This window comes from Trichechus manatus, unplaced genomic scaffold (genome assembly GCF_000243295.1).
Source record: "Trichechus manatus latirostris isolate Lorelei unplaced genomic scaffold, TriManLat1.0 scaffold00077, whole genome shotgun sequence".
NCBI lineage: Eukaryota > Metazoa > Chordata > Mammalia > Sirenia > Trichechidae > Trichechus > Trichechus manatus.
Genome location: NW_004444013.1, coordinates 1,474,458 through 1,491,098, shown reverse-complemented (window position 1 = coordinate 1,491,098; position 16,641 = coordinate 1,474,458). Strand labels below are relative to the sequence as shown.

Sequence of the window (16,641 nt, the reverse complement as noted above, 5' to 3'; positions counted from 1 at the left end):
GGCCGCCGCGCATGCGGGGCTCGCAGGCTGTAGCCGGCGCCGCCGCCACTCCCGGGAGCATGAAGGACCGAACCCAGGAGCTCCGCACGGTGAGTCCGGCCCGCGAGGCCGCCTGCCGCCCGTGCCCAGCGCGCCGGGGACCTTCAACCCCGGGCCAGTGGCCATCGGGGCTGCGGCTCCCGCGTCCCCAGGCAGGATGCGGTGCGGAGCCGGGGACCCCGACCCTTGGGGGTCCCACCCCTTGGAGCCCCTCGGGGTCGCCGACTCGCGCGAGCTCGGCCCCTTTGGCCTGTGGACAGGCAGCGCTAGTCTGGGGTCCTGGATAAACTTTTCGCGCCCCCTGAGGGGTCGGGTGTTATTATCGGGGTTTGATGGCGAAACGGAACCTGATCTCTCCTCGGCCCACGAAGCAAGTCCGGTCTCTGTCTCTCCACTGACCCTCATCCCTATCCCTCCCGTTTCCTGGCTGGTATAGACAGAGGACAGACGGTGGGAACGGGCAGAGGGCGGTCCCCTGTCCGGAGCCCCGCCGCGGGGCGCTCTGCGGAAACCAGGCCGTCGGGTAGGGGCAGGCTCAACAGCCGGGAGCTGTTCGCGGGGCGCCCCGCTGCCCCCATCACCTGTGGCTCCCATCACCTGTGGCTCCTTGCCGGGTCGCGGTCGCAGTCCTCTGTCCGCCCTGGGTCAGGGAGGGGCCAGACCCGCCCCTGGTCCACCAGACTGGCTTCCAGGCAGCCCGTGCCAGCGTTTCCTGGCCCTTCCAGTGTTCACTGGTTGGATTCAGACCTGAATGTTTCTCCACCTGTGTCTCGGAGGCCCCTGGGGTGTGACTTCTGGGACGGGCTTGAGGGAGGAAGGAGGACGCACAACGGTTCTGAGTCAGCCCACCGTTGCCCAGTCCAGAGACCCTTGCCTCCTGCTCCTGTCACCAGGGCTGTTCCCCCGACTTCTGCCATTCACCAGGACGCTGGCACCTCTGTCCTTAGGGATTTCAAACCCTGGGGCTGGTGCGGGCAGTGAAGGAACTGAAGCCCACTTGTATGTGGGGGAAGTAAGGATCAGGGCCCTAGACCAAGTACCAAGTTGAGTCTCACCTAGCCCCTGGCTGACGACCCTGTTGACAGGCCCTGTCTACAGATCTCTGGGGCCCACAGCTCAGTGGCTCCCCAGAACCCTCCTCTGCTGCCCAGCTTGGTCCCCACATATGGAAAGTCCCAAGTATCCTTTGGGCTGTTGATCCCATGGCGTGTCCCCTCTGCCCAGAGGCTTCCAGAGTTTGTGCTGGAGTCTCCCCCAGTTTACCAGTATTGTCTCCTGGGCACCCTGGAGCTGGGACCCGTGCTCCCCTGCCTCCGTCTCCTACTTGCTCTGACATGGCAGCCCCCACCCTCCCCTCAGACCTGTGTTATTCCTGGCCCAGCGCCTAGCCACTGGGGTAAACCCCATGAGGTTTCAAAGGAAGAAGATGGTCCCTCAGGGCGTATACAGTCTCTAAACACTTCCCCTGCCAGCCTTTGTGGTTGCCCTCAAGTTTCCTGTGCTCTGCTGAGTCAGAAAGAATGTTATCTTGGTGATGAATGGCTGTGTGGTATATTTGCTGATGTTTGGGTACCTGGCGGGTCAATGGGGGCATGTGGGGACCACAGGGCTGGGAGGAGCACAGTCCCTTATACCTAATGAGGGCCTCTGGTTCATCAGCCTCTCACCCCCTCTTCTGAAGGGGAAATTGAGTCACAAAGGAGAAGTGGATTGCCTGATATATCAAGATGGACAGTAGAAGGGGGCTTTGTCTAGTCCCTAAAGATGGTCAAACTTGGCCCCAGCTGGGACTGAAGGAGCCTCAAGAGAGCCCGGGTTGCGAGGGGCTTGAACCCAGGTCTTTTCGCTCCAGTGTGTATGTCTGGGACCCACCCTGCACCCCATCCTGCCCCTGTGCATGCACACACACGTGCATATGTGCAGGCACATGTGAGCACGCACTAGCCTGAGTGTTCTCTCAGACGTTGAGGCCTGGCCTCTCTGGGAATCATTGGAAGCATCTGGAGTCCCCACCTTTCATGGGGCTCACAGCCATGGAGGCTGTACTCACTGCTAGGTGGCCCTGCCCACTGGGAGGTGGGAGTCTCTTTCCCTCTGGGCCTTGGGTCCCCATCTCTGAAGTGGAAACAGGAAGCCCTGGAACCCAGCATCTCAGGGAGAGGGATGGTCGCAGGTCTCCCAGCTGACTCCACATTTGAGGGAGACCTTGAACCCCAGGAGTCAGAACTTTCAGCCCAGAATCTGCAGGAATCAAGCAGCTGGCATAGGCTGGGCAGGCTGGACAGAGGGGGTGCTCAGGACCTCGGCTGCACCCCCATCCCTCCTGCCTTCCTTCTCCCTTCCTTCCTCCTCCTCTTTTCTCCTCCCCACCTAACGCCACCACATTTGGAAGGAAGGCAAAGGGAGCTTATTTATAAAAGTCACACTTGGGGAAGGAGCTGGTGCATTTCCTCAGCACTCTGCAGGCCCAGCCCTCCAGCCTTCTCCAGCCCCCACCTCTCATGGGGCTGATTTTTCCACTTCTGCAAATAGAGAGTTAAGGGAAACATTGGGGTCCCCAGGAGGCCAGCCTGGGGGCCTCCACAGTGTAGACAGGCCCTCAGAGATCAGCAGGTGGGAAAGGCAGCCCGAGAAGGACAGGGACGGCCCAGGCCACACAACCCAGGAGAGACTTCAGGGCAAGTATCCCCATGCAGCCTTGCCCTTGCATTCAGCTGCCCCCTTCCCCTCATCTAAGGCCTCTCTGTGGACTTCTGGAGCTGACCTGCCCTCTCTGGGCCCAGAGCGTGTTTATCCACATGGTGGACCATGTAGAGAACATGCAACCTGCTAGAAGATGGTTTCCTGGAAGAAGAGAACTGAGGAGGGCCCAGGAGGAGGAGCTGAATTTGAAGAGAAGGGAGGGTGATCCAAAAGGAGGGTGTGGTGTGAATAAAGGCAGAGAGGCTGGCTTGTTGGACCAGGAGAATAATGGGAGGTCCTGATGCCACCGGGCCTCTTGGGGCCCTGAGGTCCTGAGCGGCCGGCCACCTCACTGGAGGTGCCAGGGCAGGCCTGGTGGGCCAGCCCAGTGCCCCCTTTTGCGTCCAAGTTCCCCTTCTCACTCACTCTGTGCTGGGAAGAGACTGGGGACCAGGAGGGCAACACCGTGCAGGTTCAGTCCTTAATCTCTCTAAGACCATTTCGTCGTCTGGGACATGGAACCAATAGTATCTGCCTTGCAGAATGGCATAAATGAGATTAAAAACACCGGGCCAGGGTCGGCCTCAGCACACACCTAAATGCTGCTTACCTCCTGGGGTTTCCCAGAATAAACAGTGGATTGGGGCACATTTTCATTGGGTTGCAGATGGAATGACCATCAGGGACCATCTAGTCTAACCTCCTGTCTAGCAAATTGGAACACTGAGGTCTAGGAAGGACCAGGCTTTATCTGGGTCACGAGGTGCCTCCGTGGCAGAGCCCAGCCTCTTTCATTCCCTAACCTGCTCTGGGGCCCTGCTAAGGGGCGACTGTGCTGAGAGTTGGGTACCTGGGGTGGAGGAGGAGATGAGAGAGGGTGGGGACTGGGGCTGGAAGGAGCCCTTGCTTGGCCTCACACACCCCTGACTCAGCTCTGGGTGTCTCTGTGCTAGAGATACTGACTTTGATTAGTCATTAAAAAGAGGAAGGGAAAAAACATAGCCCTTGAGGCAGACAACAGCGACTCACTCACACCCAGCCAGGCTGCAGTGATGAATCAACCTGCTGCCTGGCCAGCAGCCCATCCTCTGGGACGGGCCTGGAGGCTGCCCAGCCTCCAAGCCTCTTGGAGGACTCAGACTGGTTTCTGGGAAGGTGTCCTGGAATCCCAGAGCCTCTGCCCAGGGGCGGCCCGCCTCCCTGACCACCTCCGCCCCATGGAGGTTCTTGGGGGTCTTCTTTACCTGAAGGTTAGTCAACACTGCTTCCCCCATCCCCTGACTTCTCTTCCTGGTTGAGCAGGCTGGAGGTGAGGGGGTGAGACCAGGCCACGGCTCTCTTCTGTGCACGGGCTTTTAAAAATCCCCTCACCAGTCCCACTCCCATGAATTCTGATTCCGTCCCTCAGGGTGGAACCCTGGAAGCTGTTTTTTAAAAATCCCCCCAAGGGATTGTGGTGCAGGCCCAGGGTTGGGCGCCACGGAGTTAGAAACAAAGAGCAGCAGACTGGATGTGAGAGGAGGCAGACAGTGGGATGCCCCCAGGTGTCTGGCCTTGGTGGCTCTGGGGTACAAAGGGCCTTGAGGGGGTCCAGAGGAGGGAGCACAGGAGAAAGATGCAGCCTGGTTTGGGCTGGTGGCAGGCAGGCTGCCTGCGCTGTGTCTGGGTGGGTGCGTCCAGTAGACATTTGGACCTCAAGCTGATCATGCCTCTCAGTTCCAGCTGCCATCTCCACACTGAAGCCGCCCAAGTCCCCAGCTCCAACCCAGCGCTCCTGGAGCTGTGACTGCCACTCAGAGAGGGCCAGTGGATTCCCAGGGAGCTGGGATCCTCATCATTCAGCAGTTAATAGGGTGCCTACTCTGTGCCCGGCAGCCAGCAGGCCAGAAGTGTGTCCTCTCAAAGAGCACGTGGGTACGATGTCCACTTGACCAGTCCAGGACACCAGGAAGGCAGCGTGCCAGGCTGGCTGCATTACCGAATTCCTTCTTGGTCTGGAGGGTGTCTTGGTTGGGGGCAGGGGAGGTGGGGGGGATGACATCCTACATTGTTGTCATTTATTCGGTGTCTGGTGAGAACTGATCATAGGCCTGACTTAGTCTGGAAGAGGTCTCTAGACAGGTGCCACAGGGCCCTGGCCTGGATGTGGGTGACGTTGCAGCGGGCGACAGAGTCAGTAGCCTTCCGATTCTCACAGGCTGGAACAAGCAGAATAAAAGTCCATCACTTGAGACAGCAATGGGGAGGGGTTTGGGGCTTTCCTTGGCAGGAAGTGCTACATGATCACTTATGGTATCTCTGGCTGTATTAATAGAGGTAGACCACGTAGAAAGAGGGAGGTCAGCTCTTTGGCACTGCTCAGACCACAGTCATCAGCAGATTCTGTTTACATGTTTACTGCAGGAGAAGACAGGCCGCGCACAGCAAGCCTGAGGCAGGGGCTGCAATTTAGGGCCCCTGGGAAGGATCTGAAGGGGAGAGAATGCTCAACCTGAGAAGAGAAACCAGGGAGGATGCTGCCTGGAGATCTCTGGCAAGGCTGCTCTGGAGACAGTTACCGTTAGGTTCTTTATGGCCTGGGGCCAAACCACAGGAAAAGGAAGGACTTTCTAACATCAGGGCTGCCAGCACTAGGCAGGTCCTTTAGGGCTCCAATAGGGATGTGATCAGTGTGTCAGGATCCAGGGGAACTTGGGGAACAGCTGGGGAAGGCTTCCAGAAGGAGGTGGCATTCGAGAATGAGGGGCATGTCCTCCTCAGGGAGTCAGTGTTCCAGGTGGAGGAAGCTGCATGGGGAAAGCAGGGAGGTCAGTGGGTGGATTGTAGGGGCAGGGAGATGGTTGTGGGTGTGTAGGGGTTCGGCCTCAGGCTGGGGTGGTGGGATAAAGGGGCGGGTGGGGGTAGAAGGCCCTGAGGAGGAAGAAGTGGGAGGACTTGGTGAGGATGGGTGTGGGGCAAAGGGGTACAGTCCCCTTGGAGCATCTTGCCAAGGTTTTGCTTAGCTCCACAGCTGGTTTGTACAAGGCTGTGAGGTCAGGCCCTAAACCTCTGATTGGCTTTGGGGCCAACCTCAAAGCCACCTCCAGGGTGGACCCCAATCTAAGCACCCCAGACCCTGCCCTGGGTCTCCCTTCCCCTGTTCTACCCTCATAGACAGAGGGCCTGGAGGAGGGCATGGGTGTCTCTCCTGCCCACCCTTGGCTGGAAAAACGATTCAGTGCAGCCTTCGGCCCTGGGGAGGCTGTGGAGGAGCAGGTCAGAACTAGCTGGCCACCTTGAGAAGATACGTCCTCATTTTACAACTGAGCAGGCTGGGCCCAGAGAGGGACACCAGCTAGACCTCAGGGGTCTTTGGGGCAGGGGCTGGCAGTGACTCGCGTCTCTGGGACTCAGGGGCCTTTGTATTTGGCCTGAGTGGCCATCATTACTCTTTCTGGGGAGAGAGCTGGAAAATTCTCCTTTTCCGTCCACCTCTGGACAGTGGAAGGACAGCAGGCTGGGCATTAAATAGTGGGAACTCCGGGGGCTGCTGCCTGACCAGCAGGCTGCCAGGAGGGAGACTTGGTCTCCTCAAGGCTATACTCTGCCTTGGTCTCTCTAGGGGTGCCCCTCTGTCCACCTCTGGGGCCTGGCATGGCTTTAGGGTGTGGCAGTGACTCCTAGCTTCTGTGTTTCTGTGGGTGGGCTTGGGGGGATGGCTACCTGGTGGCAGCCACAGGCTCTTGTGAGGAGTGGGGGTGTGAATTTATTTAGCGGCTGGGGGAGGAGGTATGATCTCCTGATGAGAAGAGGCCCCTCCCGCACCTCCATGAAGCTCCGAACCCCCCCTGTTTTTCTGGTCCCCACTTTGGCGGGGTTCTGGTATATGCTGTGCTGTCACCCCCTTGCGCAGTCTTCCCTCCCTGCAGCCAGGTCATTGTTCCCTTGTCCTGGAGGAGAAACGGGGGGGCATTGAGCAGAGGACCAGTGCTGAGCCAGGCCCTCTCCCCACGGGGCACTGAGAAAGGAGGAGGCAGGACCTAGCCCTAGAAACCTGTCTGAGAGGTGGCGGTCCTTGCCCTGGGGTGGCCAAGCTGAGAATCCTTGCCTTGATGTGGAGATCGGCCTTGGCCTTGCCAGCAGACCCAAGGTGCAGGGCAGACAGTGAAGACCACGCCCAGCGTGGTAGGAGGTCAGAGCTGTCATTAGCCACCCCGTGCTGAGGACTGGCTTTGGTACAGGGGCTCCTGGGGTAGGTGGGTCTGGGGCCTAAGGCAGCCCAGAGCCAAGTGGTGACGTGACTAGCGTCTTGTGGCTGCCAGGCCCAGCTTTAGGCCTAGAGGGAAGGAGAATCAACTTCCAGTGTAAGACTGACAAGAGAGAGAGGAGAGAGTCCCCCAAGAGGGCTGAACGGGCAAACCCAGCACCCAGCAGAGCCCCACAGGCCATATCTCCCAGGACTGTCTGGGGTGCTGTGGAAGAGGGCCCACAGGCTGGGGCGTTGGCGGTGCCCAGGCCTGGGATAGACAGACACGCCTCCCTGGAAAGGGAGCCTGGGAGTTCAGGGCTCCTTCTTAATCAAACCCATGGGGCGTGGCTGGGTCTCTGAGCGTGGAGGACACTGGCTGCCAGGCAGTCTGTCTCAGGCAAGGTCTTGGGGAGCAGGGGGCCAGATGCAGGCCCAGCTAACAACAGACACACCCAGGCTTTGGGTGGCTGCAGGCCAGGGACACCAAGCCTTAGGGTCTCCTTGGCCAGCCAGAGGCAGGGCCTCCCCAGCTACACCCTGGGGTGAGGGGTGTGCAGGGACCACCCTGGTCCTATGGGGAAGGGGCAGCTAATCAGGGGAAGGAGTCCCAGGCCAGACCGTAGAGACTTGGCCCTGTCACCAACGTGATAGGCTGGGTCTTTCTCCTTATGCTGCGTCCCCAGGGGTCCTCCCACTCTCACTGGTGAAGGCTGGGAGCTGAGGGCACAGCTTGCAAGAGGTCCCAGGAAAGGGGTACGGCAGGGCCTGGAGCTGCATCCTGCCTGCACGTACACACATGCACTGTGTCTCTGCCTGTGTGCCGGGCCACATGGGGTCCCAGGTCTAGTGGAACCCAGAGGTCCTACCGCAGTCCACTCATGTGTGTACCTCCCTTTGCAGGCCAAGGACAGCGATGACGATGATGATGTCACTGTCACTGTGGACCGAGACCGCTTCATGGACGAGTTTTTTGAACAGGTGGGAGCCAGCCCACCCCATTTGTCCCTGTACACTGGCCGACCTAGGGGGCCACGTGTCATCTCTGAGCCAGGCCTAGTGCTCTGACACACCTGTGCCTGGCTTAGCAGCCCAGGATGATACTAATGAATGGACCCACTTTGAGGGCGAGCAGACTGAACTCAGAGGAGAGCTTAGGATTGGAACTCCCCACCGCTCCCCACTCCTGCCTAGAAGGGTGCTTGTAAGCAGCACCCCCCCTCCACCCCTGCCACCTCAGGCCCCTCCACCTAAAGCCTGGCCTGGCCTCTCCCTGGGCCCTGGGCCCAAGGAGCCCCGTCCCTCCTGACCGCCTCACCATGGTCCCCAGGTGGAGGAGATCCGTGGCTTCATTGACAAGATCTCGGAGAATGTGGAGGAGGTGAAGCGGAAGCACAGCGCCATCCTGGCTTCCCCCAACCCCGATGAGAGTGAGTGGGAGCAGGGGCTACTACCAATGTGGGGCTCCTAGAAGCCCAGCACCCCTCACTGCTGGAGGTTGAGGGTGCCTGGGCCTGGCCAGGTTGGGAGGGCTTCATGGAGGGAAGGAGCCTCAGAAGGAGGCTCCAGGGCCCAGGACCACTGGAAACTTAGCTGAGGGAGGGGCAGCCAGCCCCACCCTCACCAGGTGAGCCGGCTTTTCTCTAAGGCAGCAGGGCTGGCTGCAGCCCTGGAATCTGGGAGGGAAGAGGGAGCAGTCTGGGAGGGAGGAGCCCCATCTTGATCACTAGGAGGCCTTTCAGCCCAGCCCCTCCCTCTCCCTCACCTCCCCAGGGAGCAGATGGCAGCTTTGAGGTGGCAGCGCTCTGGGAGGGCAGGCCAGCCAAGCAGGCAGAGCCTCCGGAAGGAGCTGGCAGCCCCAGCACCTGGCCACCTTGGTACCCTAGAGCTGGGCATTCTCAGTTCTAGTCACCCCTCTCCCTCTGCACAGGGAGCTGGTGTGTGTCTGGATTCCACTGTCCCCACAGGTCCTCCTTACCTGGCTGTCACAATCCCTGTTGACGTGTTGATGACCACGCTAATAAGGGCCAGGCTGACAGCGTGCAGGGCTGAGTCCCTCCCCTGGGGGGCTCGCCCTTCATCCCAGTGAGGCAGTGACTGGCCTCTGAGGCACCTGCTTCCCCGTGCGGTACTCCCGCCTCTCCGGTCCTTTAGATGGTGCCAGCCTATGGGGCCCAGTGGGGATGGCACAGGCGCCCAAGGGGAAGGGCCTGGGACTCCTGGCTGGCCACCCAGTACTGTTCTTCCCTAGCACTCAGGGTGGGACTTTCATTGTCTCCAACGCTGCCTCCCTGTTCATGACTCCCACCCCCCAGGCCACTGGTGTTCTCAGGAACCCAGCATACATCCTCCCACAGCTCCAAGGTGTGCTTCAATCCGAAACCACTGCCATAGCGACCAAACCCAGTGCCAGGCCTCCGGAAGGCAGGACGCATCAGTGGGAGCAGGGAGACTACCCAGGAGGGGTGGGAAAGAGAGAGGGCCCGCCCAAGGCAGGAGACATCAGTGCAGGCATCAGCTCTGCCCACCCGCCAGGGCTTTGTCTGGCACAGCTAGCCCTGTGACACAGCACGTGTGTCCCTGTGTGGGCTGCTCCTGGCGGGGGTCAGAAGGTGGCTGCAGGGCGAGGGAACAGAGTAAAGAGCTAAGGAATTGGTGCTCCTGCCGGCAGCTTGGGCAGGCCATCTTCTGCACTTCTCCCCCTGGACCACCAGTCAGGGGGACTGGCTCAGAGTCGCCCTCCATGAGCTGAGCAGTCGGGACCCCACAGGTCACTACATGGGCTCTGACAGGTGCTTGCCAAGGAGCAGGATTCCCTGTTGGGGGCTTAAGGGCACAGGCGGAGTGGAGCTGACAGGAAGGATGGCAGGGAGTGGGGTACTCTCCTGGGGCAAGCCTGGCTCTGCCTCCTCTGGGGGCTGCCATCCGGGCTGGGCTATTTTGGGTCTGAGCAAAAGAGGCTGAGACATTGGAGCAGCTGGTAACCGAGTTTTCCTTTGTTCCTACAAACGAGGCACCCTCCTCCACTCCTGAGAGCCCCCCAGCCACCTCACACGTTCCACCTGGGAGGGTGCCCTATCTCTGGCCTTTCTGATAGGAGAAACATCCACCTCAGAGGCAAGCAGGGGGTGCAGTTGGAGGGGGTACAGCCAGGAGCTCAGACCTGGCTTCTCAGAGCGGGGATTTGGAGGGCTGCCCTGAGGTTTGGGTGTTACCAGGACCCACTGCTGTGCCCCATGCCGCTGGAGAACAGCAAGCTTGCCCCACTTCGCCAGCCGAACAGGGTAAGCCAGGTACACCTGCAGCCTCTGCCAGCTTGAGGGTGATGGTTCCATCTGGAACAAGGGCCAGAAACCCTATGCCCTACCCTCCCCCAACCTCACCCTGTCAGAGGCCTAGCTACCTGCCACTTCCAGGGCTGGTGATGCCCAGGGGCTCACCAAGGCCAGGTACCCCTGTGCCCTCCCACCAACTGGGCATTCAGCTGTCAGCCTCCACAGAGTTCAGCACATGCGGAGGGGCAGCTGTCGGAGGAGAATGAGGGCAGCCCTGCCCAGAGGCTCTGAGGCTGTGACCCCGGGAGTGAGGGGTTAGGGGAGGCATCAGCCTTCCTGCCCGCCATCTGCCCACTGGCTATTGCTCACCCCCCCTGAGCCACCAGGTGAGCTAACTAGGTGAGCCTGCACCCCCACCTTCGACTCAGGCAAGTATCAAGTAAGTAAGTGGGCCCCAGTGCCAACTGCAGCATCACCAGCTGCTCCTCAGTTATTTCTGCCTTAAATGTAGACCCATCTGTTATCTGCTGGGGGGGCAGCCAGCAAGAGAGGAAGAGAGCTCCTTGGAAGGCAGTGAGGAGGGGTGAGGCTGCAGCTGGTATGGTCCTGGCCCAGGATTGGAGGGGCAGGCAGAGCCTTAGCCAGGAAAGAAGGGGATGTGCCCAGTGTCCCCCATCGGCTCCCTGTGCAGGGGCTGCACCTGGACGTCAGGCAGTGGGGAACCCAGAGTGTCTACCCCCACCCCCTCTGCCTCCTCAGAGACGAAGGAGGAGCTGGAGGAACTCGTGTCTGACATAAAGAAGACAGCGAACAAAGTTCGTTCCAAGTTGAAGAGTGAGTCTGCACTCAGGCCTTGTTTAGGGGGCAGGGGCACTACAGGTCCATTTCCCGTTAGCGCCTGGGGGCTCACTCACCCAAGGTGGTGGGTTGGATCTTGCGTTCCTGTATGAGGGTGCCATTATGTGCTCATTCACACAACAGCTCCACAGCAGGCCAGCACTGGCTGTTCCATGCAGAGGCCCTGTGCACTGTGTGGGCACGGTGCACACCTGGGAATAGACAGGCCTAGTCCACTGCTCTGCAGGGGGGCCCTGGCTCTTCCCACTCTGGGGGTGGCCCCTGGTTGGGTACACGGCTTTCCCGGGCAGAAAGTGAACCAGACAGATACCAGGTGGGCTTGAGCCACCAAGCCTGGCGCATAGTAGGTGCTCACACAGCTTGACGTGACAGGCCTCCCAAGTGGGTGTGCATGGGAGCAGGTGTACATACCTACAAGGCCCAGCTGGGAGGGCTCTGCTCAGCACCTCCTCCATCATGCTTGCTTTCCTCCTCCTTTCCTCCCAGTATGACCCCTCCACTCACTCACCACTTGCAGACTCCCAATCCCCCGTTTGTTCCCAGGTCCTGAGCCCGACTGGGCGTGTGGGTTGGTGTGGGTTGGGGGCAGTGGTGAATGGGGGACTGTCGCTTAGCAGCCCTCTGCTCACCCAGGCATCGAGCAGAGCATCGAGCAGGAGGAGGGCCTGAACCGCTCATCTGCCGACCTGAGGATCCGGAAGACACAGGTCCAGGCAGGGGCGGGGTGGGGGGGCGGTGGTGCGGTGCAGGTGCCTAAGACTGTGGGCCGGGCCTGACACCGCCCCATTTCACGTTCCCAGCACTCCACGCTGTCCCGGAAGTTTGTGGAGGTCATGTCCGAGTACAACGCAACACAGTCTGACTACCGCGAGCGCTGCAAGGGCCGCATCCAGAGGCAGCTCGAGATCAGTAAGCTGGGGGGCGTGGCCCGGGGTGAGGGGTGGGGCTAGGGCTGCCAATCTCCCTGGAGAGAGCCTGGCTTAGTGTGACCCCTGCTTTCAGCTGGTCGGACCACAACCAGTGAGGAGCTGGAGGACATGCTAGAGAGTGGGAACCCTGCCATCTTTGCCTCAGGGGTGAGTGTGGACCCCACTCCACCAACCATGACCCCTGGTGTGCATGGAATGTGCTGGGGCTGCTAGTATTTAGTCAACAGAGCCACCTTATGAGGCACGTTTGTGCCTGCGGTTTACAGAAGAGAAAGCAAAGGCCCGAAGAGAAGCGGCCAGGTTGAGGTCACATAAATGTTAGTGGCAAAGGTGGAATTAAGACCCTGGTGTCTTGACTCCTCCCAGTTGGATCTACTTCCTTGCTGCCCCTTCCTATTTGCCGCCCACAGGGGCCTCCTCCCACCACCCTCTGGACTATCTTTTCCTCCTGGAGGACATGGTGTCCTGGGCAGTCTCTACATGCAAGTGAAGCTGTGTTCTCTGCTGAGCAGGGGCGCTTTCTAGAGGAGGTGGCATGCAGGCGTGGGAGGCAAAGGTCCAGGAAGAGGGGACGATAGGCAGGTACATACAGTGTGGGAGGAAGCACAGGAGAGGGGGTGGAAGAAAGGTAAATCTTCCCTTAAAGACCTGGGTCCATGGGGATGGAGGGGCAGTCAACCTGACCTCTGGTAAAGCCCACCAGGAATGGAAACGACCGTTTATCGAGCAGTTGCTGTGAGGCCAGCACAGGCGGGAAGTATCATTAGTCTGTATTGCAGATTAGGAAATCGGTCTCAGGGACACTGGGTAACACAGTCAGTAAAGCAAGCAGGAAGGCGGGGGAGGGCTGTGGCTAGAGGAAGCCTGCGGCCTCCCTTCTGGAACTCTACTCAGGCCACTGCCCATCCTAGCTACCTTCCCCCCTGGCCTTCTGCCTTTCTGGTCCTGGCCGTCACCCCAACCCCCTTCAGAGATCCCTGGGTCTCAGCCCACTGCTCCACCCGCTAGATCATCATGGACTCCAGCGTCTCGAAGCAGGCACTGAGCGAGATTGAGACGCGGCACAGTGAGATCATCAAGCTGGAGAACAGCATCCGTGAGCTGCATGACATGTTCATGGACATGGCCATGCTCGTTGAGAGCCAGGTGAGTGCCCAGGCCCCATCCCCTCAGCCCACAGCAGCACCCAGGGCTGCACTAACCCCTGCCCTTTCTGCCTGACATGCTGCTCTTGCCTGGGAGGGACCAAGTCTTCAGGTAACTAGCCACCTGCTGTTGACAGTGCCTCCAGGGCTCTGCCCACCGCTTGGCCCTGCCCACCTGAAGGACCCCTCTCTGCATGGCTCTGCCACCAGGTCCTGGCTCTGCATGGCTCTGCTTGGCCCTCCCCCAGGCCAGCCTTGTCCTGACCACCAGCTGTTTCTCAAGTGCCCACTGGGGACGAGGCACTTTTCTAGGAGCGGGAGGTACAGCCGTGGCCAGGACAGATGAGGGCCCTGCTTCCTGGAGTGAACATCTGTGGGGAGAAAGGGCAGCATAGGTAAATACATGTAACATTCTCTAGTTGTGCCAGGTGCATGGGAGATGTTAGGAGGAGGCAGTGTAGTACAGCAGTGGTTCTCCAGCTTGCCTGTGCCTAAGAGTCCCCCTGGAAGGCTTGTGGGTTTCCTGGTCCCATTCCCAGAGATTGGTAGGTCGGGTGGGGGCCCATGAATCTGCATTTCTGTCAGGCTCAAGGGTGATGCTGATGTCGCTGGTCCAAGGACCACGCTTGGAGCAAAACTGTGATAGAGTGACGGGACAGGGTAGCCACTTTGGATGGGGTAACCAGGGAAGGCCTCTGAGATGACACTGAGCTGATACCAAAGTGGTGAAAAGGAGCTGGCCATTAAGACTTCTCAGGGGAAGAGTGAAGAGCTGGCCCCAGGCAGAGGGACTAGCATGTGCCCAGGTCCTAAGACCGGCAAGAGCATGACTTGTTTGAAGACCAGAAAGGGGTCTGTGAGGCTGGAGCACAGAGGGGTGGCAGATGAGAGGAAGTTGGAGATGAGGTGGCAGGCACTTGGCATCTGGATTCTCTTCTAGATTGGAGGGTTTTAAGTATGGGCGTGATATGATGTATGAGCAGGTTGGCCACGGGGAGGAGAAACCACACTGATGTGGACTCGGGATGGTGGGGAGAGAGAGGGCCGTGAGTTATCAACACGCTGTTGCTGGGAGTCTTGTTGGGGCAGCATCACAGTCGGATTGGCCCCTGGGGGACAGCATGGGTCCAGACTCCAGGGGCTGAGAGGGCTGTGGTGTGGGGATGAACTGCCAGCCCTGGGCTGGGCAGGGTGATGGAGGGCGTAACAAGCCAGGGGTCTTCAAGGTTGAAGACCGCAGACTGTCAGAGCTGAGCAGGACCATCATACCTGGAGGATGGAGGGACACTCAGCTGTAGCCAGGCCAGGCACAGACTCCAGCTCCAGCCCACCCACTCCTGCCCTGCCTTTCTCTGCCTGGCATACGCCTCTGTGTGGCGCCAGGCACCGTGGGTCTGCATGGTCCCCAACCCTTTTGCTGAGACTGCATGGCCATCCCCCCCCACCCCCACCATGGGTGCCCTGTGGGGAGAGGGGGGAGCTGCCTTGGAAGCCTGCTGTGCCCTCCACGCCCTGCCCAGGGACCTGGCCTGAGGGGCACAGGTGGGAAGTTGTACCCTATTCATCTCATGCCCCCTTTCTCCCCCAAACCTCAGGGTGCTTTCCTGAAGTCCTGCCCTGAGGCAGGAGCCCTTGAGCTGGAATCCCCCCGGTGCCCAGGGGGAAATGATTGACAGGATCGAGTACAACGTGGAGAACTCGGTGGACTATGTGGAGAGAGCCGTGTCTGACACCAAGAAGGCTGTCAAGTACCAGAGCAAGGCCCGCCGGGTTAGTAGCCCGAGCTTGGCCCAAGCCCAATCCCCCATGACAGTCCCTTCCCCAGCGCCCATGAGTCCCAAGACCATTCCATGGTCCCTCCCCATTCTGCCTCTGTACCTCCTCTCAAAATCCCTGACCAGAGCCTTCAGCTCCCCTATTCATTGTGACCCCTTCCCTAGACAGTTCTAGGCAGTCATCCCTCCCCCATCTCCAAGATGTCCCCAAGCCCCTTCACTGTCCCTTTGTACCACACCCCTCAAAGCTCTGCCCAGAATTCAGCCTCCCCACCACACACTCTGAGGCTCTCTATCCTGCCTCCTGTGCAGAAGAAGATCATGATCATCATCTGCTGTGTGGTTCTGGGCATCGTCATCGCCTCCACCTTTGGAGGCATCTTTGGATAGAAACCACCCGTTGCCGCTCCACTCTGGATAGTCTACCCAGGAGGCGCCCTGGCTGCTGCCGCCTGGCTGGGTAGCCCTCTTCACCCCACCTCTGGCTCAGAGCACCCCTACCCCACATGGTCCTCTCTGCCACAGGGCTCTCCATCCCCGCCCTGAGCCGTGTTGTGTGCATGATCTTTGTGATAGTGTGCGTCTGTACAGAAGAGGCAGAGGGGAGCCAGGCTGGGCAGCGGCCCAGGGGGTGGGGTGGGAGCCAGCAAGGGACAGACTCAGGCCCTGGCCCAGGCTGCCTCACCCTCACTGGGCAGGGTTGCCCAGGGCAGCACTGCTACACTCCCCTCCCCTGCCTTCAGAAATTCCCCTCAGGCCTGGGCCCTGCCCTCTCCTGGCACCAAGGCTCTTTCTGGACCCTAATCTTGCCTCTGACTGACCTGCCCATCTGCCCTGGCCTCTGGCCTCCAGCTGTCCCAAGTAGAGCCCCTGAGGGGTGCGGACCAGCTGGCCACATGGTGCTGCTTTTCAGGTTAGGGGAGGGGTGGCCCTGAGGGACAGTCCAGCTCCAAGTCTCTGATAGCCGATCACTGCCAGGGAGGCTGAGGGTACCATGGCCTCTGGCCATGGCAGGACCAGACCCCTCCCCCACCTTGGGGCAAAACCAACAGGTCTTCGGCTCCCTTGGCTGAGGCCCTGGCCACTTCCCCTCACCCTCCCCACACTCGCACAGCCCCAGAACAACCCCTTTGGGCTAGGTCTGCCCCAGGTGACCCTCTGGAAGAGGCTGGCTGGTGCCCTGTCCCAGCAGCCCTTGGAGCTGGGGAGGCAGACTAGGCCCCGGCAACCCCTGCCTGGCTGCGCCCACAGCCAACCCAGCCACTGACCCTGGCAGCCCTGGGTTGGGTCTTCAAGCCATTGTGTTGCATGTTTGGGACAGTGGCCTCTACTCTCGTGCTCTGGGAACTCAGGGGTGTCTCTTCAGGCCTGCAGCCACATCCTACCCTTGCTGTTCCCCACTGATGTGCCATGGGGGCATCAGGTGTCTCAGATGCAGTATTCAGCAGCCAGCCAGGGAGGGGCACCCTCCCCCACCCCAGGGCTTCTTTCTCGAGTCAGAAATGCCAGGCCAAGCCCCCTCTTCCTCTTTGACAGGCAAGGAGTGTGCATGCGAGTGCATGCGGCGGGGTGGCCTCTCTGGGCCTCCCTCAGCTTTGCTCCTGCCGTGACCACTGTCCCACGCTGCCTTCTTCAACAGTGACTCCTCTCCCCACCTCCACCCTTCACCAAAGGTCTTGGTACAACCAGCTGCCCATTTTGTGAAATTTTTAT

At 60.0% G+C, this 16,641-nt stretch overlaps 1 protein-coding gene across 1 annotated transcript; it reads left to right on the top strand.

The window, feature by feature from the left end:
- The first annotated feature begins 55 nt into the window (after positions 1–55).
- Positions 56–15,318, top strand: STX1A (syntaxin 1A). The gene is made up of 10 exons (XM_004380756.1): positions 56–89; positions 7,850–7,927; positions 8,277–8,376; positions 10,981–11,055; positions 11,713–11,786; positions 11,880–11,988; positions 12,082–12,155; positions 13,017–13,154; positions 14,813–14,923; positions 15,241–15,318. Exons 1-10 carry the CDS (start codon positions 60–62, stop codon positions 15,316–15,318), a joined length of 867 nt encoding a protein of 288 aa, XP_004380813.1. The 5' UTR covers positions 56–59.
- Positions 15,319–16,641: the final 1,323 nt, after the last annotated feature.